The sequence below is a fragment of the Hirundo rustica genome, chromosome 3 (assembly GCF_015227805.2).
Source record: "Hirundo rustica isolate bHirRus1 chromosome 3, bHirRus1.pri.v3, whole genome shotgun sequence".
Lineage (NCBI taxonomy): Eukaryota > Metazoa > Chordata > Aves > Passeriformes > Hirundinidae > Hirundo > Hirundo rustica.
In genome coordinates, this window is record NC_053452.1 from 7037565 (window position 1) to 7061372 (window position 23808).

A 23808-nucleotide genomic window follows, 5' to 3' on the forward strand; every position below is an offset into this window, starting at 1 on the left:
ATCAGAAAGTACTTGGAGAAGATCTTGCCTTCTCTCACAGACTCCTTGTCATGATGGTGTTTTCCCAACGAGACAGCCTTGTGAGCTGCTGTAAAATTAGTCAGTGCAGACTGGGGAAGGATGAGGCCATGTTGTTCCAGCAGAAGTGCTTCTTCTGGGAGACAAGTGGCTTTTTAACATAATTGTCTAAAAGTTTGGGAGCTGAATCAGCTCATACACACAGTCACATGGCAGCTTCTCGTGGTGTTTCCAGAGCAAGATTTCTGGGAGTCAGCTGCTCACTTACTTGGCAAACTCTTTTCCTTGGTTTTTGGTTTTGTTTTTTTGTTCTGAGAGGCTGGAAATTCCCTTTTGGACCAATTTAGATGAAACCTCTCATCCCAGAGAGGGCCTGGAGAGGCCCTCCATCAAAACAGTGTATAGATGGGCCTAGCAAAATGCAGTAATTCATATATGCATCCTTCCTTGGAAGGAAGGGATGGGAGCCACCTCCTGCAGCAGCAGCATCTCTTGGAAGGTGGCAGTGGTGGCCATCTGAGATGCAGTAACCTCTCCAGGTGCTGAAAAGCATTTCAATTTTTCACATTTAAAAGGTGGAAAACAATGAGAACCTCACAGTAGCATGCATCTTTCTGGATTTGAAACGTGTGGGTTCTTTCATTCAGTTTAGTGTACTTTTTGTTTGTTTTTCTGTGGCTGGTCTGAAGACTTCCATATCAGCTCCTGGGATAAGATATAAAGAATCTCCATTTCCTCGCAGTCAGAGAGCAGGTGAGGCCCAGCATTTTCAAACTGCAGTCTGGAGGTGGCAAAACACAAAGTCTGCATGGCTAAGTTGTGTCGCTTAGCTCTGGGAAAAAAAAAAAAAAAAATCAGCATTGAGGAATTCCTCAGATGCAATTATTGATCGTTGGGGATTATCCGGAGGGAGGAGGACTGAGCAGACATCGCTTTATAAACATTCCATGTTCTGTATTAAGAGCTTATGGTAAACTTTCTGAAGAAGGTAATAAACAGTGAGCTCTGGAAACACTTCAGGGGATCAGTTCTCATTTTTAATGTGGAAACAGAGTATGGGCTGACAGCAACTCAATAGGTAATAGGGTAAGAATTGACTTTCAGACCAGCTTTCCTGCACAATGCAGATTGGGGAAAAAAAAGAAAAAAAAAAACCCCTAAATATGTAAGGAATAAAAATTTAAGGTAGACTCTACACATTTGTGATTTATCACAGGCTGCTGAAATATCTTCCCTTCAGTTACAGCGATGCAGAGTAAAACCAGGTAGAAAGGCAGGGACCCTGCAGAGATAATAACAGGCATGATTTTCATCTTGCAGGCACTTGCTGTGGGTACATTTATCCATAGATCTGTTTGTTTGCATTTTAAAAGTATTTTGACATACCAAATAAACTGATTTTGCGCCATTTCTTGGCCAACACAGGTCAGATCCTGTGTTTCATCCTGAAGATATTCTTATGAGAGGCTTGCCATTAATAATGGGTGAATAATGAAGCATCTGTTGCTGTTGATCATTCATTGGAAAGCAGCCTTTTTCTTTACAAATGTTATAGTAATAGAGCAATTCCTCAGAGCCAGCACAGCCTGTAGTGTTCTAGAAATACAATAAGAAATGCAGTGAATATTATTGTAGGAAAATGAAGTGTGTTGAGTGCAAACATAGCAGTGAGGAGTTGTGGCAGGAGGTCGACTCCGGAGCCCCAGTGTTGTTACCTTTTTCCAGTGGTGTGTGGTGCTGTCACAGGCACGTGTCCCCCTCCTGTCCCATTTGTACTTGTCACTGTGACACCTCTGGGGGCTGTAAAATCATCTCTGCTGGGGCAGGCACCCCCCTGGAGCCCCTCCTTGATGCAGTTTTGGTGTGTTCATGGATGCATCCAGCTCTGGATGCAACCAGCTCAAGATCAGTTGGTTTCTAGACCTAGAAAACGTTTTGCCTCCTTTTTTTTTTTGAGGAAAAGCTGTCTTTTAAAAATGATCAGAGTACATCCACAGTAGTTGCAGGCACTTTTGAGAAGCTGTGCAGTCCTATGAAAAGTCCTACAGCTACCCAGGAGGAGTTTGTGGTGAGGTGGGGTTGGTCTCTTCTGCCTTATCTCAGCTGAAAGGACACGAGGAAATGGCCATAAGTTGTACCTGGGGAGGTTCAGATTAGATACTTGAAAAAATGTTTTCACCAAGAGTGCTCTGGCTTTGAAATAAGTTGCCCAGGGAGGTGGTGGTCACCATCTCTGAAGGTATTGGTTGGACTAGGTGGTTTTGAAGGTCTCTTCCAGCTTTGATTCTGTGTGCTTGTAATGCTGGGTTTGCAGCTGTCATCAAGTGTTGGGGAAAAAGCTCAGTTTCAGAAAATTAAAACTAAAGCTTTACATGCAAACCCAGGACATTTCAGTGCCCCTTTGCTGTGCTACAAGTGGGTGCCAGTCCATCTCTTCTGCTGAGGCTTTGCCCAGCAGACCCCACTGTGGATGTGGCCCAAAATGCAAAGAAGGTGTAACTTGGTGCCCGGTTGATAAGAACCATTTTCCAAGTGTTTTTCAAGCACTTTGCTGAGTTTTTGTTAAATACAGGACTTCATTATCCTTGCAGTTCTTATCCTGCAGCTACCCCAACCTATAGGAATGTCCAAATTTACTAATAGTCAGAATTACAGTTTCACAGTCCGTGTTTTGATGTTTCCTGCAGGTTTGTGTGATCTCTCTGCTCACTTTGTCTTCTCTACTGATATATCATCCCTTTCATTCTTGATAGTATTTCCTTTACTGGGTATTTTTTTCTAATTGAAAACATAGAAATAGAGTACCTGCATCCTTTAATATAGAACAGTATAGAACTGTCTTAAAATACTGTTAATATCAACTCAGAAAATAAATAATTCCCAACTGAAGTTTCAGCAGTAACTTGAGACTCAGGGTGTCTCATTTAATGGGTGCCTTATTTAATCCCCTCTCCCTGTGGATGTCCAGCATTTCCTACAAAGTTAATACCATTAATTATCTCAAGCTGAGCACCCAGAGGACTGTTTGCTTCTGCAAATCTGGAATCTTTTCACTTGCTAGGGATGGAAATTATTTGAGTTACCTCCAGGGGTTCGGTGGCTGAGGGGGGGTTTTCTCTTTAATCTGCCCAGAGCTGTTGCAGACTAATTCCCTGCACGAACCTCCATCTCCACGTTGCTATTTATGTGTGCATGTGTATGAGATAATAGAGAGTGACTGACTACAATATATGCGTTTAAGCTACTCGGCTGAAAATTACTGAGCATTAAAATCCACTGGGAATCACAAGACTTCTAAATTAGGAAAGCACATGTCGGTCAGTGTGTGGAAATGAGTCCTCGTACAAGAGTAGCTTTCAATAAGAAGAATGAGTATTGTTCCCTGGAGTACATCAATCCGAGTTTGGCCACTCTGTACCAGCTTTTACTATTTCTCTGGAAGCATACGTTGGCTTTTGTTATTATTTTTTTCCTGTCTTTTGTTCCGTTGTGCGTTTCTGTTAGATATGTCTCGTGGGCCAGCTATCAGGAGACACACTGCTGTGCTATGACAAATGAAGGCATTTTCAACTACAAACAAGGTATTGTGGGATCGAAAAGAATCGTGGACAGTGACAAGTCCTGGGCTCTTTGTAATTGTTTAAATGTATTTTTATTATATTGTGCAGTGACATAGAAACGCTGAGAAATTGGCTGATTTGACCTGAGGTTGAAATGAGCAGAATGCCGCAGGGTAAATGAGGAGCTTTGGGAAAGAGGCATTTTTGTTGCTCTAGTCCATAAGTACATATCTTTCCACAATTAAGGCATGTGTTTTACTAGTGATTAAACTACTTAGAACTCTGTCCCGTCTCAAAAAAATACCAGACACCTTGAAAATCCATGATAACAAGCTGAATCCTATTGATCATCAAGCTTTTCATTCTAAAACTCAGACAGGCATGCACTGAAAATGATACTCCTATACTTTCACTGAACTGAAAGAATAGTCTGGAAAAAATTATGTGGTCACAGGTGATGAATTTCTACCAGTACATTATTTGTGTGCAGAAGAGCTTAGCAGAATGGTAAAAGACTCAAAATGTGAGCTGACTTGGTTTATTCAGGATTTGTAGGTTCTTTTTGGCGCAGCCAGAGGGTCAGTGTTTAAAACCATCATTAGCAGAGTACATGAGAGCATTTTCCGAGGTGTTATTTTATTGTTCCCCAAACAGAAATGCTCAAATCATAATTAGGAGCAGAGGGATGAGCAGGGATCATGGGAAATGGTAGACAGGTGAACCAGCCTAGTATTCACCTGCATGTTGTCCATCCCTGTGGCAAAACAAAAAACCTTGCACCTTGTAATGAGATCTCCCTCTAGGTAACAGCAGTAACTTAATAAATAAATGCAAGACATGACCACAGGACTCACCCACCTCTGGTTTGAGGTGGTCTGCAGGCAGCTGCCCCCTGCTTCTTGGGTGTCTCCCATTTATTTCCATCCCAGCCATTCAGAATGATCCTCTGGGAGCTAGGAAAGTATTTAGGAATATTAAATGTGGAAAGTCAAACGGGATTTCTCCTTTTGTCACAGTAGCGTGTCAGGCCTGACCTGAAACCAGTGTGGTTTTTAAGTCTTTCCATGAACTTTATTGTCTTCTCATTCAGTTCACTCTGCTATTCCAGATTTCTGGTTTTATCTCCTGAAAAATAGGGTAGTGCTCTCTGTATTTTCAGTTAGAAATAGAGATAAATTCTTCTTAAAAATGTAAGCCTGCAGTCAGCTTTTGTTGTTGTTGTTGTTGAAAAAGAAGCCCATGCTCTGATTGCAGCCAGCAGCAGAAGGTCCCTACCAAGAAGCTCAGAACCATCCTTAAATGGAAAGGAAACACCAAATTATTGCTGTTGCTGTTCCTAATCCCAAGCAATTTTCCTCATTTTTAATAGTTTTATTAACTATAGTAAATACATTAAATATATATATTAGGTGTATAGATACACAAATACACGCTGGTCTCCTTCCACTGGCCTCAGGAGCTTGCACCAGTGTGAGCTGAAGGAGAACCAACGTCATTTTTACCTCTCACTGGCAGAGATTTGTGCTGCCATCAGTCCATCCCAGACATTTGCTTTCTCCTGCAGATTGGGTTTCAGCCCAGCTTGCATTTGTCTGGAGCGCTGGCTCTGCAGGCTGCCTTGACACATTAATTTAATTTGTGCTTCTCAATTCATACTCTCTCATTTACGATCAAATATCGGGAAAGGTTACAATTAATCAGAGCGGGGGAACAGAAGCTGCCAAAGCTAATGATGTATTACTGCGTTTGGGGTGCTCTGGAGGGGAATAATTGGGGTCCTTGTGTTACAGAAAACTATTATTAATAAGTAAAAATTATCAAAAGAAAGCGACCCGTGCCCATCTCCCCATTTTGCAATCTTTGTCTCAGTCAGGTTTGTTAAAAATGAAGCATTTTCTTAATGCTCCTCCCTGTAACCAGGTTTTTTGGCTGTGTGGTTGACTTGGGAGAAAATGTGCCTTTTCACAGCCCTTGCTGCTGCACCCCCACTTTGGGCTCCCACATCATACTGAGCCTGCATGAAGGCAATTTTTACATGCTAATAACATGCTCATCCATAAGGGAAAAGGGCTCTGCTGCTGCTTGCTCAGCTGAGGAACCACAGGGAATCCCTGCAGAAAATACAGGCTCACAGGCTTAATGCAGTGTGCACTTCCTAATTGAAAATGAACTAATTGCTGGGCTGAGGCAGGCAGTGAATGCAGAGCCCCTCCTGAGGGAATATTTTCAGCCCTGCCCGAGCAGCAGGGAGTGAGGTGTGTGTAGGAAACCCTTGCAGGCTTGCCAGGGTGGCTCAGGGTCGTGGTGAACACACAGGATTTCCTGGGACACATTATCTGGCTGCTGAAATACCACAATAATAAAATTTAAAAAATAGAGCTTACATAGCTGTAGTACAGAGTCATTAAAAGTTCCATTTTAAAGTAAAAATTCTCATCTCACTTCATTATTCTAGGTGCTAACTTTGTAAGGTTATTGTATGATTTTATGTGTGGCAAATTTCGCAGACCTTTGCTCAGGGTTGTCTGGGGACATATGGCATGGCAAGGGCTGTTGTCACTGCTTAAGGGATGCACTTGGGAGTCTTTGGTAGTTTGCAAGATTGCAAGACTTGAAAGGTCTTCCCAACTTTTGCAGGCTTTTAAAAGAGCAGCTGTTTGGAGGGGGAGCAAAAATTGGCTCTGACTTTTTTATTGGGAACAGAAAATGGGGCAGAGCTGAACAGAGTTCTCTCTTATTTTGTAGGTTGACTGAAATATTCTTAGGATATGATCAAAGATGCAAAGTACCATTAACCTTAGGAACTGAAGTAATCCTTTTTTTGTTTTGTTTTATTCCTACTGCCTTGGATCTAATTTGCTGTAAATGCAAAAATTTGTTCTTTGAGGGCAGTAACATGAATCTGGACTTTCAGCTTTTCAATTCATCAGTCTCGGAGTGTCCCCTGATCCCACGTACAGGCGAGAGACAACTCATGGAAACCCCAGGATGGGGCCAAACTTCTGAGGGTGAACAAACCTGTGACCTCTGTGTGAGCTATGGGGTGTGAGCTGGCAGGGATTTAACTTTTTGTGGGGAATCTATTACTGGAAATCCTGTCCTGAGCACGGAACACCGTGGGAGAGTCTGAATGGGCTCCTCTGACACCCAGAATAGTAATGGCACGCTCTTGCTCCAGTGTGGGACTGGAGGATGCTTCTTGCTTGGAAAAACCCCTTCATCTGTGACTGGGAGGCAGCACAATGACAGTGCAGTAGCTGACAGAGTGGGTTTCTTTGCTGGTCCACGTCACACACCTCAGGAAAGTTCCTCTGTGGGGATCTGATCTGTCCATGAAGGACGTGGTTGAAATTTGGAGTAGCCTGGGAAGCCCATGGCACTGTGATACTCAGTGAATTATTTCTGTGCATGGAAAGGAGTGCAGTGCAAAGGAGCCAAGTCTGGCATAGATCTAGCAGGCAGGGTGTGCTGATTAGCATGTAATTCGATTTGTTAGGCACTACAGTAAACAGCATTAAGAGCAAAAGCCATGATTGCTCCTGATAGCACCCCATCAGTGTTACCTGGTGCCTGCAGCAGCCGAGTGGAGCTGTGATAGGGCTCCTCAGCTGGCACCAGCAGAGCTGGCCCTGCTCCTTTCCTGGGCAGAGACAAAGAATGAGACAAATACTGCAATTTTAGAAGGGTTTGGGTAGCTATCTACAGAGCACAGCTCACAACTTTCTCCCATTATCCCTGTTCATTCCCCATTCCCCAGGGCCAGCGCTGCTGTGGGTTACTCAGGAGAACAGGTGGTGCAATAGTCTGAGTTTCTCCCCCCCAGTACTGCATTTTCCTCTAGTAAGTGTCACGTCCATATTTTTTCCATCGCGGCTTTGGTTAAGAAACTCTGTTACCTCTAACTCTTGTGCCACGGTTGGGCTGTGGGCATGGCAGCCTGGAGCTGGGCAGGCTCAACCCCTGGCTCCCCCATGTAAGAGCAGACTTGCTTCAGGTGTCGTGCTGTCCTGCTTACTGAATTCGTTGTTTGCTGTCCCTAAAGGACTGCCTCCTCCACACCTCACATTTGCAAGCACAAAATTAATGTGCTGCATTGTTTCAGCATAAGAGTGAGTCAAGTTTTTCCGTAGAAATGCCCCACTGAAGCACTGCAATGATGAGTCCTATTTTCCCCACAGAGCCAAGCCCACTGCCATCAATAGTAGCTGCTGTTAGCACAGGCTCCCCCAGCTCCCTTTGTCAAGTGTCGCCTTGTGCCATGGGAATCAACCAGACTATCCCTTGGCAAAGCACGTGCAAGGAGAGGACGGACATCCTGCCTGTGCTCATCCCACCAAAATAGCAGCAAATTACAAGTACAGTACCTCTCATTTCCTCTCCTTCTGTGGGGGTGAGCACAGGAGGAGCTGCACAGAGAGGTGGCATTTGCTGAGAGCCCTGGCACAGTCAGGGCTACGCTGTAAGCTGTCGGGAGGAATTAAGTTAAGGGTGAGTGCTCTGGTGTGGGGATGGCACAGAGGCAGCCCCACAGAGCTGCCCTGCAGCCTCCCACCTCCCTGTGCCTCTGATAAAGGCTGCCCTGTTGTCTGTGGGATGTTTTCCGAAGTAATCCCATTAGGAAATTAGGAGTTCTTAATAACTGTGAGAGGATTGCTGTTTTGTGTGAATGAGTAAGTGCCTGAATGAATCTCATACATTTTGTGCTCTTGATGCAAATTTCGTAGGTTTCCTGCTACACGCACATTATCCAGCATCCTGGAAAGCTCCATCATTTCTCTTCAAAGCACTTGGGTCATTCCTAAAATGGCTTTAGATGTCTTGGAGAACATGTATTCACGTACTGGAGATGTTTTCTGCTTCCACAACTGATTTAAAAAGCCCTTTATTTTTTGCGTCACATCAATAGAGCTGTGGGAAAAATTAAATCATCTCTCCTTTCTTGGGGTATGAGGACCAAGCACATCAGCGGGGACTGAATCAGGGCACTTAGAAACCCAGAGCATAAGGTTTCACAGACTTGGCTGCCTCATCCTCAGACAGCTGAGGAAAACAGGCAGCATCATTTCCATTCTTTGGGAGAAATGAGGGGAAACGAAGCTTCCTTGTGACTGCTGTGGCTGCTGTCCCTCTTTGAGAAGGCTGGCTTGGCTTTGCAGTGAAATGGAGGTAACTTTGCTGGCTGGGATCTTGCTGAGTGAATGTGCTGTTCATTTTAAAAAGCAGCGTGCGCTGTGCCAGCTGATGTGCTTTTAGTTATCCGACGTTCTTTGGAGCTCTGGAGGCCTTCAAGCATCCAGCAGCTGCGTTGGGATGCAGGTCCTGCAGGAAACCCTGGCATTGATCAGAGGAACAAATACATGTCTAGAGCTGATGGTTTAAAATGTTACTGCAATAGTCTCATGGATTCTCATCCCTGAGGGCGAATGAAATCAATGCAGTGCCATTGATCTTCAGCCAGCTGCGATTTGTGGAGCCCTGCAGATGAGCCCTGGGTGGGAGCTACTGCCTGACCTGCCAGCTCTGTTTGAGCCTGAGAAATGGATAATCTCTGCACAGAGACCAACCACGATGGCTTTGAAGGCGTGTCTGGGAGTGCCACAAGGTACCCAAACTCACCAGAGAAAAATAGAACAGTTATGATGCTGGAAAAGGAAAAAAGCCACGTATCGGAGTGATTGTAGGAGGTTTTGGGACAGGAAGGTGAGGAAGATACCCAAGTTAACAGTGGTGGAGGGAGACTGCCAAAAGAGCAGAAGATTTTGGGAAGTTCAGAGTAGGGTAGAAAGCCAGAGAGAGGAGTGTGGAAGATGAGACCTATGAAGAGAGGCCAGCAGGAGCGAGTCTGCTCTGTCTAAAAGGAATATGCACAAAGGAGGCAATCACCTACAAATACACAGGGGGGACTTACAAAGCAGACAGCAATCAATTTTCAAATAATGGACTCGATCTTTAGATAAACTAGTAAAAGGCAATGAGGGTGAAATAAATACCTGATTTATCACCACATCTTTTGCAGTGCTCATTGCAGCAGGAACACAACTGTATTTTCTTCTCTGAGCTTCTCCTCTCCACCTCCTGAATGAAAGTCAGGGCAGCACTTTTACAGGTGCTTTACAGCTGGCAGCTGTGTAAAACTTCTTCTATCACAGAAGAGGTGAGAAGAGGTTTTACAGAGTTGCCAGCCTCCTCACCCTTCTGCTGTTTCAGAGAAACGCTGCTCAAGTGCTAGCCAGCCCTGTTTGAAATGGCCCAGAGAGCAAGGTGGAGGACTATTCTGGGATAGCAGAAAGTAGAGAACTTTTCCAGGACCAGACAGTATATCACTCAAAAGCAACAGGGCCTGTCTGTTTCCCTGGGGCCAAGAATTTATCCTTGCCTTGCGCAGCAGATTTCTGGAAAGAAAGTCACTTCTGGACTTGCTTCAATAGAACTGTTAGGCTGCACTTTGTTTTAAGGTGGGACCCACCAAGCCCAAGGGTTAATGCAGGTTGGCTATTTCCTATGCCAGTAGAAGGAACAAAGAGCTTTATCCCTCTCAGTTTGCAGCTCATGCCTCCTTCCACCCTGCCAATGAAAATTCTCTTGCCCCAGCTAGAGAAGCTGATTTATCACCACTATCTGATCTATTAGCCTGTGCTCCCTTGTGTGCTCTGAAATCCTTCTGCTGCCTTCTCCATGTTCCTAAGGAGGCCAAAAACGGACAGGAGGAAAGCAAATCAACTCAGTCTTATCAGGAAATAACCATAAAAATTGACAGAAACATTCACTTTCTGTAGGGCAAGAGCTGTAACAATTAGCTTTACCAAGCAGCCAGGCCAACCCAGGTGGATCCAGTGATGGAGAATCTGGGAAGGTCACATTTCCTCCAACAGCTCCTTGCTTGTATAGGATTGGAAGGACTCCTTTCTCTTCTCCACACCACCTGCACAGGAAGCAAAAGAGCTAATTCTCCTTCCTGGACCTTAAAGGAGTAGGGCTGTGATGTAATGAATCCCACTGATGTCTGCTGGCCAGGAGTGGGGCCTCTGCCCATCTAGGTGTAAACTCATGTGCTTTGGGCATGTGGCTCTCACAGCAAATAATTTCTCTCCTGGAGAAGTCAGGTCATGATATTTGTTGCAGCTGATACCTGATGCTTTTGTTAAGCAGAATCCTGCACAAATGCAGATGAAGGCCCTTGGACCAGGTTAAAATTCTGTTTTGGTTGCTGAAATGGCACAGGAATAATCCCCCTTTGAGTGCTGCTGTGCGAGGCCTAGATCTGACCACGCCAGAGCCAGGCTCTCTTTTGGGATGGGTTGTCTTTGCTCCAGGATCTAGGATATATATTTAGGATGCAAAGCTGTGCCTGCATTTTCTCCCCATTGTATCAGGGCACAGCTCACCACTTATCCCAGGTGCTGTCCTCGGAGCAAAGCCATCCAGTGCTGCTGAGCTTAGAGCTTCCATGGGGTGCAACTTGCAGCATGAACAGAGAGGGGAGTCCAAAGCAGCCCCTGGAGCTTTCTTTCCTGGGAATTTCCTTGTTTCATAAGATATTTTGAACACATGTAGTAAGAGACTGGGTTGGTTTCTTAAAATCTTCTCCCAGAAAGGAGCTCAGAGGAGTGCTTGCCTCGCATAGAGCTCAGTGTGTGAAGTTCATGGAGGCAGCTGCCTAACGACATCTACTAAAATTCCCTGTGAAGTAGAGAGGATGGCTGAGAGTTACAACACAGTGTAAACTTGTGGCTTTATTATTATTTTTTTTTTTCCCTTTTCTTTCCTGTTTCCCTCCGACTTCTCCAGATCTTTCCACCATGTTCGGCAAAAAGAAGAAAAGGCTGGAAATTTCCGGGCCCTCCAACTTCGAGCACCGGGTGCACACCGGCTTCGACCACCGGGAGCAGAAGTTCACGGGGCTGCCGCAGCAGTGGCACAGCTTGCTGGCAGACACGGCCAACCGGCCGAAGCCCATGGTGGATCCCTCGTGCATCACTCCCATCCAGCTGGCTCCTATGAAGGTACCCTGGGGTCCCCCGAGCCGCCTTTAATTGCGTGTCACCGTAAGGAGGCGATGCCAGCAGCGTGCGGGTGTCGCGTAGCAGCTGTCCTGGGAGGGAGCTGCAAATGCAAACATTTCGCAGCAGAGCTGCGAGGGAAAAAGGAATTCGGTGTAGAAAACGCACGGGAGCGTCTCGGAAGAGCGCGAGTCACGGGTCTGGCGGGGGCTGCAGAAGAAAAAGCCGCAAGTCCCAGCGGAGGCCCAAAACGCTGCTCCTGTGCAGCATAAAGCTCCTTGATAATTAATTTAAGAGCAGCGCTTTAGGCAAAGGCAGTTTGGAGCAAGGGAGAGAGGGAAAAGTACACCAAAGGAAAGAAATTAAATGGCTTGTTCAGCTGAGCAAGGAGCTCGGGGAGGGATCTCACTGCCACCCACCGCTGCCTGCAGGGGCAGGACGTTGTGATGAAGCTGAGCTCCTCAACGGAGGAGAATGAGGGGAAACAGCCCCAGGTTGTGGCTTGGGAGGCTCAGGCTGGACACCTGGGAAGAAAACTGGGCTTAGAGGGTAGGGCAGCTACCAGAATCCATCAGGATTTTCCAGGCTCAGGATTCTGGTAGTCCAATTGACCCTGATTCTGCAGTTTCTCTGCGATTGCACATCCTGACATCCAAGTGAATCACACCTGCGTGATGGTGGTGCCTAGACCCTGCCAGCCACGCACCTCTCCCTGCCACGCAGCTGCAGAATAAATTTAGGATTTCATTTTCACGTGGATTTTTCTGCAGCAAGGGAAAATCAGAGAATCCTGAGAGCACGGACCCTGTAGTTATATTTGCTAAGTGCTCTTTTCTAAATTTACATTTACTGCCTGCTCCAGAAGGGCACTCATCACTTGCTGATCAGGTCTGCTGGGTGCTGCTGTAGGACAGTAGGGATAAAACCAAGGTCTTCTTTTTTTTTCCTGTAATAAAATATCTTGCTGATAATAGTGGCCCAGAATAATGAGGAAAAAGGTAGGTAATCTTTTTCCTGCTGGTGGAGGAGAGCAACTTTGTTCCACAGCCCTTCTTAACACCAAAAATATCTCTGGATGTTTTGACACGAATACATGAAGATGTCTTAAAATGGGGAAAAAAATGGAGTTTATTATCTTGCAGAAATACCCTCTCTTCCCTACAGTTCCGGAGCTATAAATCCCTAAGCTTAAAAAGTTTTAAATTGCATTACTTTTCTCAGCATTATAAAGATTATTTGACTCTGGGTCTTGGCCTGCAAATGGACATGTGCAGAGGTGGGTTTGTGTCCCTCTGAAATAATACACGGTGAAGGATCGAGCCCCAAAATGGGAAATTGAAGTAGAGAAAATCACTCTTGGTTCTTTCAAAGAAATTGTAAATATTTGCTTTTCTGTGTATCAGGATACGTATGTGTATATGCCAGGGGTTTACTCTTCAACTAAACTGCCCTGTGCCAGGAAAGGGCTGGGATCAGGAGCCAAAACGTGGCTCCCAATCCAAGCTCATTCTTCCAGTGGTGGGCCTTGATGCCGCCTGCATCCCACAATATCCTTCCAGAATGTGTACCAGGGACAGGATGCCTGCAGCCTGCTACCCTCACAGGGCTGAGCACAAAGCATCTGCAGAGACCACCCCAGGAAGGAGTTTCTGTGTGGGTGGAAAATGTGAATTTGGAAGGAGATGACCCAGACTGCAGCTGGTTGCATGCCCAAAGGTAGAGGGAGGTGAGGAAATGGGGTTAAGACTGAAGGATTCAGGAAATTTTGCCTTTACCATCCTGTTTCTTTCCCTCTCTGAGACTCAGTTGCAGCTAATTGAAAGGGGCCTCCATAGCAGTGCTAGAAAGTTTTAATAGCAGCTAAGAGGTGTTGACTATCAATTGAGAATATTTAACTCTACTGTAAGATAGCACTTCACTGTATATTTGTTAAGAGTTAACATGCTTTGTTTTGATACAGCTTAACTTACAGAGAGAAGCTGAGTTGAAGACACTTTAAAATTAAGAATATTTAATGTTGCTAAACTAGTTCACCATAAACATTTAATTTAGACGAATTTTTAATGTGTGCACTTGCAGCAGTACCTTTAGTGTTTAAAGAGTGTTTGACACTGAGGATTTCATAACTTGGCTGAGAACTGTAGATTTAAAATGCATTTGCAGTTCATGAAGATAGGAACCAAAGGTACTCAGGTCTTGGTATTGTTTAGAACTTTTCTCTTTTCCCCACAACAGCTGATAGTTCAATTAATGCATTGACATGTAGCAGAAGCAGATTCTGTGCCCTGAGTCACAGTATTAAGTCAGGCTGAGTGGCCAGAGTTAGTTCACACTGTGATTTCAGATCATACAGCAGCTCTTTAAGTCTGCTCTTATGTGCTCCTAAATTTCTTTTCTATTTAATTTCTTCAGTATTGACTGTCTTTGTGGTGTGAGGCAGAAGTGTTCCTCCTAATTGGTGCTGCTTCGTGACTGAAGAGTAGCACAGATCAGAGAGACAGCCTCTGACAGCACCATTTCTTGCTTTTGAGACAGAACTGGTGTTTGCTTGCTTTAGGCTTCACCCAGAGCTGAGGCAGAGGAAGGGGAAGACTTTTTTTGAGTTCTGTAGGTTTTGCAGCTTTCTCAGTTAGTGGTGTTTGCTTGTTTCTCAGCCTGCAAAGCAGATCTGGTGGTGAGTGGTGTAACCCTTTGGGTAAAACCAATCAATGATAAATACTCTCCCTGCTCCATCTCTGTGCAAAGGCAGCAGCAGCAGTGATGATGATGAGGCAGCACCCTGGGCTCTCAAATATCCTGGGGGATGTCATCCCCCTGCCTCTGTGCTGGCTGGGATTAAAGGCTCCCAGTGCTTTGGCACGCGGGTGGCAGCTGCTTGTCATGGAAATATCAGCCTTTGAATCCAAACCTGAGCTGACTGTACAAATTCATTCATTTCAAAAACAACGAGAGACAATAATGGGATTCCCCTTCTCAGTGTGGCTGACCCAGATACCAGCAGAGGATTGTGTATTTCAGGTGCAAGCACGAGTATTGCACAGGAGAAAACTTCATGAAAAGTAGAACAGCAGTAATCTTGGTAAGTTTGAGAGGTAGAGACAAGGAGGGGGTGAAAACAGGCTGATTTTTCACTGGAAACATCCCTGCATGAAAAATGTGAACAGTCTGTGTCTGCCTGTACTTAAAAATAAGCTCCATAAAGTCTGACATCCTGATGCCAGGCCTCTCGGTCCTCTTGCTTCGGTACTTTGTAGTTATTCCATGTGTACCTGGAGCTCATGGTTTGCTGTTTGTTCTCAGCACACAATATGCTTGGCATGTCTTTGCCTTTATGCTACACAGAAGCTCCAGTTTGTTACCACCCTTGGATTTTTGGAAAGCTTCAGAATCAATAACTAAGCAAATGCATCTCCACTCCATTCAAAATACCAGGAAAACAGACACCAGAACCTTTATTCTGTGGATTTTTTGCCGAAAGAGCTCATAATTTGCTTTGTAAAGATGCTCCATTAACATTCTCAAATGCCTGCTGCTGTCAGTGGGAGCAGGGAGGCACTGAAGACTTGTTAAAATCCCTTCCCATGTTTCCTAGTGCAGGGAACAGCTGAGCATCCTCACTTCTGTCAAGTTACTGGAGGGAAAAATGCCATTTGTTCCTGCAAAAATACCATACTGAGGTTATTCTTTAGTTGTCTGTGCTGCTTCATGCATCAAGCCTCCATTGCCATGTTTTTGTTGGTGCTTTGGGTAATTTCATCCATCCACACCTTCAGCAAGATCAAGGTTCACAACTTGAGAGTGACACAGTGCTGAGTTTGTCCTTGAGAAAGGAGGGAGGCTGTGTTTGGGTGGCTAAATATGTAGGAACTTCAAGAAAACGGAATCCTACCTGCTGGAACCTCCACACGACCTTAACCCTTCTTCTGCAGTAAATCCAGCCATGCTCATGTGCAGAAATTTCACTTTTCCTGTATGGACAGAGCAGTGTTGTCCTGACCTCTCCTCCTCACCCTCCCAAATTTTTACTTCTCCTTGACAGCTCCTGCCAGAACAGGACCTGGAAAGCTGCTGACATCTCGTGGGCCTTCCTTGTAAGCGCATCATGAAAAGTCACACTTGGTTCTTAATTCCACGTTTTTTGCAAAGGCACCTTCGGTCTGGTGCTTGCTCAGCCGGGAGAGGGTGGAGAGGCTGTCTCCAAAAAGGGCAGGAGCCAGCAGCTTGCAGCATAGCACGTCCTGGGTGGAAGGAAAATGTTTTTGCCACCAAGCGTGGTTGAGCAACAGGACAGCAGCCAGGGGGGACTGTGGGATCTCAGCCTTTGGAAAGGAGAGGGCAAATTTTGATGGACAGTGCTCTTTAGCCTGATGGGATTTCGATGTTAGCCCTGCTCTGGAGGCAGGAGTCCCTTCCAGCCAGAGCTCTCCTGTGGTTATCTTCATCTGCAAGTGATTATTGTCAGCTTGGCAATTGTCCTGTAAGACAGCCCCACTTCCAATTTATTTTGATCACTGAACAGGAATGCATTTGCTGCTACATGCTCCTGGAAGAAAAAATAGTGCCACACATTTTAGTGGAAGCTTTTCTTTCAAAGGGATCATGCTTCACCCTCCAGTGCCATTTGTTTTGCTGTGTCTGACAGTGCTACTTCGGCTACCTCTGTTCCCCCTGTACAGATACGATACAAACATGCCATCTAGTGTCCGTGTCTAACTTGGTGTGAGAGCCAAGCTGACAATTTGGTGTAGTCTTGCAGGAATTTAATCACTTTGCAAACAGAAATGAGCCACAGTATGAATCGGTGCAAGAATTACAAAGCTCAGGAGTTTTTTACAATTTTATCACTAGGTTAATATGTTCTCATATGTTCTGCATTGTACAGAGGAAACTTTTGGGTTTATTTCTGATTGTCTGATTTCAGAAAATTGTAGGTTTTATGTAAGTCCTTTAGAAGAACAGTTTTGCTGCCTGTGAAGCAGGCAATAGACTCAACAATAGAGTCAACGTTTAAAAGTGAGATCTGGACAATGCCCTCAAATAACAGGCCTTAAATTGCTCAGCCCTGAATTGGTCAGGCGGTTGGGCTGAGTGATTGTTGTAGCTCCCTTCCAGCTGAAACAGGCTATTCCATTCCCTTCCATTCTATCCTGTTCCATTCCATTCTGAAGGAAATGCCTCTCCCCGTGATGCTTTAACTGATACATTCTCAGTTCTTCTTTGTAGTTGTCAGCTTCTGGCTTCTTCTTTATAGTTTTGAGTTTCTGGATTTCTGAAGAGCAGAGTTCCCGATCAGCAGCTCTTTCATTTTCACACAGTTGTCTTGCATGCGGTTGAAACATTTCACCCAGCCTGATTTTGACATTGTTTATCTAGATCCTCATTTGGAGAATCATAAACAGCACCATCATCATTTCAGACTGACTCAAAACACAGGATATTCCTCAGTTTTTCAGTTCAACTAATGTGCCAGAAAATGAATTATTCACATATCTTTTTTGATCAAGATATTGGTCCTTCATGTCAAGCCCCCAGGTTCAGGCAGGTACATTTGGAGTCTGTCTGCAGCTGCAGCAGGGTTTACAAGCAGGACCTGGCCATCCTAGAGAAACACGGAGGTTGCCAGTAAAAAAAACGCTTCCTAGAACACAGAGTAAATACTGGAAGTGACAATAAAAGTTTTTCACATTCCATCCTATTCCTGTCCTTTAAATGTGTTCAAATGAAGCAGCAGCAGTGCCTGCAGGAATGTGGTTTTCAGAGGCGGTCGCTGTAGTGACGTTGGGTGCAGGACTGCACTTTGCTCCACTTTGGACTGTGAATAAAGACAAGTTGAGCACTGCACTGAAGCCTTTAGTGCATCATTCTGCCCCTCTGCCTTGGTTGCTTTAACCGGGCCTGCAGCAGTCACAATAATACAGATCAGTGTCAATTACAGACGTCTGTGAGTAAAAGTTGTCTCCAAAATGATTAGTAAAAGAATGTCCTTAAATGCATCAGCACAGAGATTTTATGGATTAGTGTTGGAGGAATCTTGCAAGGGCAAACTTTAGTCCTGTTATTGAGAGCTTACGTGGGTGAGCAGAACTTTGCAGTGCCCTAAAAATTGCAAGTAAACTTGGAGTTCACAGTCTACAGCTGCTGAAGCAGAGCAACCTCCTTTAGAGCTCAAAACCCACGTTAACCTATAGGTCTACACATTGAAAGGCCAAACACTCATGCTGGCATTTCAGAAATTGAATCTGGTCTCCTCTGGGAATACCAGACTGGGAGTACTCTCCAGGTAACACTTTATAACCTGAAACAAGCCAGGAATTAGATCCTGACCAAGGACACTCGTAATCAGGTTCTTTTTTTAACATGGGCGTTGGTCCCTGAAGACAAATGCGTAGGACACTGTTCCAGTAACTCTTCTGGCTGGCTTGCCTGTCCTGGAAAATGAGCCACACTCCCAGCTTGCTGCCTGGAGGTGCAGGGCTCCATCACTGCTCCATGTGGCTGTTGTTGCTTGTAGCTCCTTCTCATTTGTTCAGCCCAGCTTTTTACTCCAAAGCCTTCCCTGTACTGCCCATACTTTCTGGGGCCAGGAGCAGAGCTTGGGCCTGGGAGGGACCAGGCAGGTGGAGGTGATGCTTTGGAGTCCTCCTGGAACCTGTTCCATGGTCGTGGTCCCCCGGAGCAAAGCATGGAAGATGAACAGTGAGGTGTAAGCAGTAAATGTTTGGAAAGGCTGGGTGTGTTTTACAGACATCAGTCACACGGTCCGGCGAGCTCCCGCTTGGCTCGGCTGAGAAATCAAACTGCAGTGACATCTGCTGGGAGATGCTTTGTTACCGTGGATTGGCCGAGCCTCCGGTGATGCTGCTGAAGTCCCTCGGAGCAAAAGCCGAGTTGGAAAATTCTCAGCTCGTTTTGGTTGGTCGTCGGCCGTGGGAAACACTAGGTGGCAGGAGGGAATCTCTGGAAGTTGGTATCCATGTGTGCCAAAGGCGGACCCCGACGGCTGATGGGAGGAGGGATCTCCTTGGGCATCCTGACGGCTTTTGCTCAAGGCAGGTGCTTTAACCCACATAGTGACACGTGTGTGGGGGCGATTTCCACATAAAATTGGTCCTGCGGAATCTGCAGCTCACGTCAGCACTAGGGCAGTGCTTGCTCCTTCATTTCATTCATCCATGCAGTGCCAGTAGTGGTGCAGCCGCTGCACGTTGTGCACATCTCAGTGAGACTTGCCCCTAGGTCTGCTAATGAACTTGGTTTGAGCTCTTGTAGTCCAGAACAGAAACCAGACAGGTTACACTCCCTATTAAACCATGTTCCACAGAATAGAAATCTTTCACGTCCCTTGCAATCCAAACCATTCTGCGATTCTATAATTATAACCAAACAGCCACATTTCTTCAATCCCAGCAGAATTTAGTTCAATAGAGTCATAGGAACAGAGGGGAAAAAAATGTTGCCAAGCAGCTCACCTACCTGTGGAGCCAGAGCTCCAGGTTATAACTGTACTTCTTTCCATCTCCTGCTCTGACATGATTAGATCTGGCCTTTGGTGGCTCTCTAGGAGTTTGAGAGGACTTTGCTCAGCTTTCTTTCTTGTCTTCCCCTTCATGCAGGATCCAATTACACCAGACAAGTGCTATGTATTACCAGAGAACAACACTGGCTTACCTGCAGAGACTTTTAAATACCTCTTCTGTTGTCTGTGGGAGGAACTGGGTGGACCAGAAAAAAAAAAAAAAAAAAAAAGGGCATTTCAGATGCAGATCTTTGGAGAGAGAGAAGTGAATGAAAGAGAAGTATTTAGGGTGAGCATTTCTTATTTTTAATTGCTGAGATCCAACAGGCATTAGTAGTTAGTTATCAGGATCACACAGTTAAAAGGATAGCATAAGATGTTGAATTTTCCTGAATTTTACAGTTTTGTAGTCTAGGCAGAACAGTAATTGGTATCTGTGTCCTAGTTTGCAGTTAATGATTCTCACTGAGCATAGTGCAAGTGTGAAGCTCCTTATGGCTAAGGCCTATGCTTCCCTTTTGAGCAGCACTTTCCAGGAGCGGGGGATCTCTAGGTGTAGAAATCTGTTTTAAACACAGCGGTTTTAATGATCCACCCTGGGAAAATGCTGTGGAGCAGGAGTTGAGGTCTGGCTGCCATCCCACACCCCAGGCTGGTGGAAGCAGCCCCATTTCTCCCTGTGCTGCCCTTCTCCTCTTTCTCCCTGACTTGCTGTGCTGCCTGGCAGGCTTGGAGGAGGGAGGGAGCCGCTCTGTGTCAGGCAGATGAATTTATAAAGCGTGCCAGGACCAATCTGCCGCCGAGGACAGAGTGCGCTTGGTGGCGACGCAGCCCAGCAAATGGAGTCCAGTCGAGATCAGCCTAGAAATGTTTGAGTTTCTTGTACATGAGAGATTGTCGTGCTGGGCTGGGCTTCACCTCTGCTGCAGAGCATCCTCTGAAACCTCCTGCCTCACTTTGTTCCCATCAAGAAGGTGTTTGATTTGCAGTTCTCTTTTACATTAATTAATTAAAATTACGTAATAGTTTTAATAATTAAAACATCAACTGAGGAAGCTCCTCGTGTCTTTTGTCTCACCTGCCTTGTAGATTTGATCTAAGTGTTAGATTTCTGCACAGGAGCACTTTTTGCTTCATGTCCATGTTTGCAGATGAAAACCACTCAGGGGGAGTCAGTCCTGCTTCCTTAGTACATTCCTATGGCTGCATTTCCCATTTGATAGTGTCCTTAAAAAGGAAAACTAATATATTTCCTTGGAAGAAAAAATGCTGCAATTTACAATGCTTTTTTATTTTGCCAATACAAATTCCTGGATTCCCTGAAATCAAGGAGTGAGCTTTCAGGAGAGGATGAAGAAGTCCAAAGTAGTCAGAGACATCACTCAGATTAAAAAATGTGTGGCCAGGAATGTGCAATTTTAGTGTGTTAGGAAGAGCCTTGAAACTTTCTGACTGTTTTAATGCTATGGGACTGAGGCGTTTTATGGCACGTGATTTCTCCTGCTGTAACTTGATAGTGCCTTCCCTGCCAACATGGGCAGTGCTCTGCACACATCACCCTGCCCTTCCTCGGGGTGTTAACCCCAAATCCTCAGGGCTCAGATTGCAGGGATTGTCCCAGCCCTGAGCAGGGTTCGTGGGCAATGAGCCCCATGGATCTGCAGGGACTGAGGCACTCAGCACTCACCATCTTCCACTCTCTGCCTCTGCCTGATGATTTATGGAGTGGGAAAATAATTAATAAAATAAAAAATAAAAGCACCAGGAGCTCCTCAAGCCGGCCCCACACGCTTGGAAACAGAAATGTCGACTTTGTCTTCAAGCACCTGCTGTATGTAAAACTTCCTTCGCTGTGGCAGATCGCAGCCAAAAGTAAGACAGTTCAAATTGGTTCTTCTAAATTAACAGACTGTCAAAATCCTCATTTTAATTAAAAGCAGGAGATGACCCCGACCACAGTGGAGTGACCCAAGAGCCTCTGCCCTCCTGAGCAAGTGCCCCACTGTCAGAGCTGTCAAATGAAGGCAATTACTTCTGAGCATAAAATTTTATCACATTGGAATCGACTTCAATCTTTCAGAAAGCTCAGTCAAACTGCAGCCAGAAGAATCTTTGACTGAGGGGAAAAAAAAAAGCCCCGGGATCACTAATTGGGTTAATGCTCCATCAACCTTGCATTTGTTAATGGGCATGTTTGGGGCACAAGGGGAACCTCATCCAGGGAAATTTCAGCCGAGCTACCAAGGCGGTTTATGCTGCAGTGCGGCTTTGTGAGTTACAGGCTGTCCCTCTCCTCAGCTTTTTTAACTGGGGCTGCTGGTCGAGAGCAGACTGCATTCCCCATGTGCAGTGCCCTCTACCACCGTGGTCATTATGGTAGATGCAGGGCTGAGTGGGACTGGGAGGGTGAGGCACTGGATTTCATACTGGCCACCCCAGAGCCCGTGAAAATCCCACCCCAGCCCTTTTGTGGCCCTTACAAGGAACTCTGTGATCATGGTGTGTGGCTTAGTTGTTGAAAGGCTGCTTCTAAATGCCTGTCAGCCCTGGGAAGAATCACATAGTGTTGTGCCAGCAGTTCCCAGCACCAGTCACATGTAGGTGTAGAATACTGACTCTGTGCCCTAAAAACAGTGGCAGTGGCTGTCTCAGTGTCAGCACCGTGTGGGGTACCCACAGCTCCTGTGGAGAAGAGCAGTGGGTTCTCAAAGTTGAAGTATTTGGGGAGCTGGTGGGGAAATGTTTAATTCTTGCGATTTCTCATGCTTTTGTTGAGAAGAGTGGGGTTTTGTTTTCCTCACGCTACCCCCACATAAAAACCTGGAAAATTAACAGTCTAGACTGCAGATACTAGAGGTAAGGATGAGTGGCTGATGCACATTAAGGTTGATGATGATTGTGATGTGGCTTTAGGGAGCTCTGCGTCCATTTGGGGTAGCCCCAGGCCCCTGTAGGCTCCTCTTACTGTCTCACATCCCTGCAGTTTCCCTGGGGAGTGCTTGCACCAAGTTCAGACGGGCAGCAGAGTCAGTTCATACCTGGTTTAAGATGCACTTTTAAGATGCATTTTCTTGCGAGAGTGGTGATGCCAGAACTGAAAGAGGCATCAGGATTGCCACCAGCCCTTGCTTCATCTCCTCTTGAGGTTGAGGAGGAGGAGCTGTAGTGCAGAAGGCATCGTTCCCACATCCCTCCCTAAGTGCATCAGCAGTCCAGGCACAAACCAACTCCCAAGCCCACATCCCAGAGGTACCAGTGACACACTGGAGCTTCAGTGCTGTTTATGAACTGCCCTTGGTTCTGTTATTTTTATTTGGACAGAACCCTCTGTAAGTCACACACAGCCCTGCCTGCAACAAACTTTGGTCCCGGACCTGTGACAATGTCTGCTCCTGTCTTGGTGTTACAAACCTAAAAGTGGAGTTGTGTTTCTTGGAGGGAGGGATTTCTGCCATCTTCCCCAAATGTCCCCAGCTTTGCTTTGTGTTTTTTTAGCTGGCTCTGGAGTCAGCCCAGCTGCAGAGCTGTGGGGTGCTTTTCTGCAGGGTATCCCCCATGTCTGCCATAGGAAACCACACCAGCAATTCCTGGAGCACAGCTATACCTCAGTAAACCTTCCTGAATTTGTTTGCAACTTCCTTGGGGAAAAAAAACCCAATTCGACTAACACAGAGGCAGCTGACCTGGCTTTGAAAGGGGGAGAACAAGGTACCTGGTCCTGTTGGTGATTGTCCTGCTTCCCAGGTCATTGATCTTTCTCTTTCCCTGCCAGAAAATGTTGATTTGATAAAACAGGAAAAAATTGCATTGATGAACATGTTTTTTTTCCAGAATTTGAACAAAACATTGCAGTCTTTGGTGTGGTTTGATACAGCTTTTTGGCTTAGCAGGTCCATTCTGTGCACTGTTCTGGGAAGCCATTGCCAGCAGCCTTGTGAAAATGCAGCAGTACTAAGAGGGCAGTTAAAATTCCTGTGGCTAATGTTTTTGAGGAATTTCATCTTATGGGACATTTTGCTTTTCCCTTCTGTCTCTGGATAAAAGAAAATTTTGAAGGGTCCGAAGTCCTATGAGATAGAAATTATTTGGTTTGAGATTTCTCTACTTCTCTCCCTGAAGTATTGTTTTAACCCATCAGTGATAGAGACATTTTCTCTTTGCAGTTAAAACTTTTAAGTCACATTTCACTCATTTGTTGTGTGACTGAGAGATCTGTGTGTATATATGACATATAGAATTGCATAGATCCGATATGTTTCAAGTAGGCCCATAATAATTATTTTAAACTTTTAATATTCTCTAATAGCATTTCAAGTTACATGTAACAAGCATTTTTGTGTATTTAAAAAAAAATAAGAAGTTACTAGGATGTAGATATTTCAGTGGTATTTTAAAACTAAATGTTGTGCTAAAGTTGCTATATTTTAAGATGTCAAAAGAATTACCAGTGACTGTGATTATAATGAAACGTTGCTCTTGTTGTTATGGAAACCAACTTTTAAAACTGCTGTGCAGGGTGAGAAATTACATGGTGCCGTTTTGGTGAGCCCTTTTTTATAGTTTTCCATTATTTTGATTTTGAAGAATTTTAAACAGCTGGCACTGGTGTTGTTAAGCATATTAGACTGTTCTCATGCTGTAGCTTTGTTTTGATCAGTGATTTGGAGTCAGCTCTGGTGACGTGCACATCCCAGACTTGGCACATCCTGCAGCA

General features: G+C 45.3%; 1 protein-coding gene across 4 annotated transcripts in view; it reads left to right on the forward strand.

Moving 5' to 3' along the window:
* Positions 1 to 23808, forward strand: part of PAK5 (p21 (RAC1) activated kinase 5) — a 67834-nt gene that overhangs the window by 36261 nt on the left and 7765 nt on the right. For all 4 annotated transcript variants that reach the window (XM_040057826.2, XM_040057828.2, XM_040057829.2 and 1 more), the window contains one exon: positions 11367 to 11581. In XM_040057826.2, the coding sequence (XP_039913760.1) occupies positions 11378 to 11581 (204 nt within the window). In that variant the 5' untranslated portion in view covers positions 11367 to 11377. The remainder of the gene's footprint in view (positions 1 to 11366; positions 11582 to 23808) is intronic.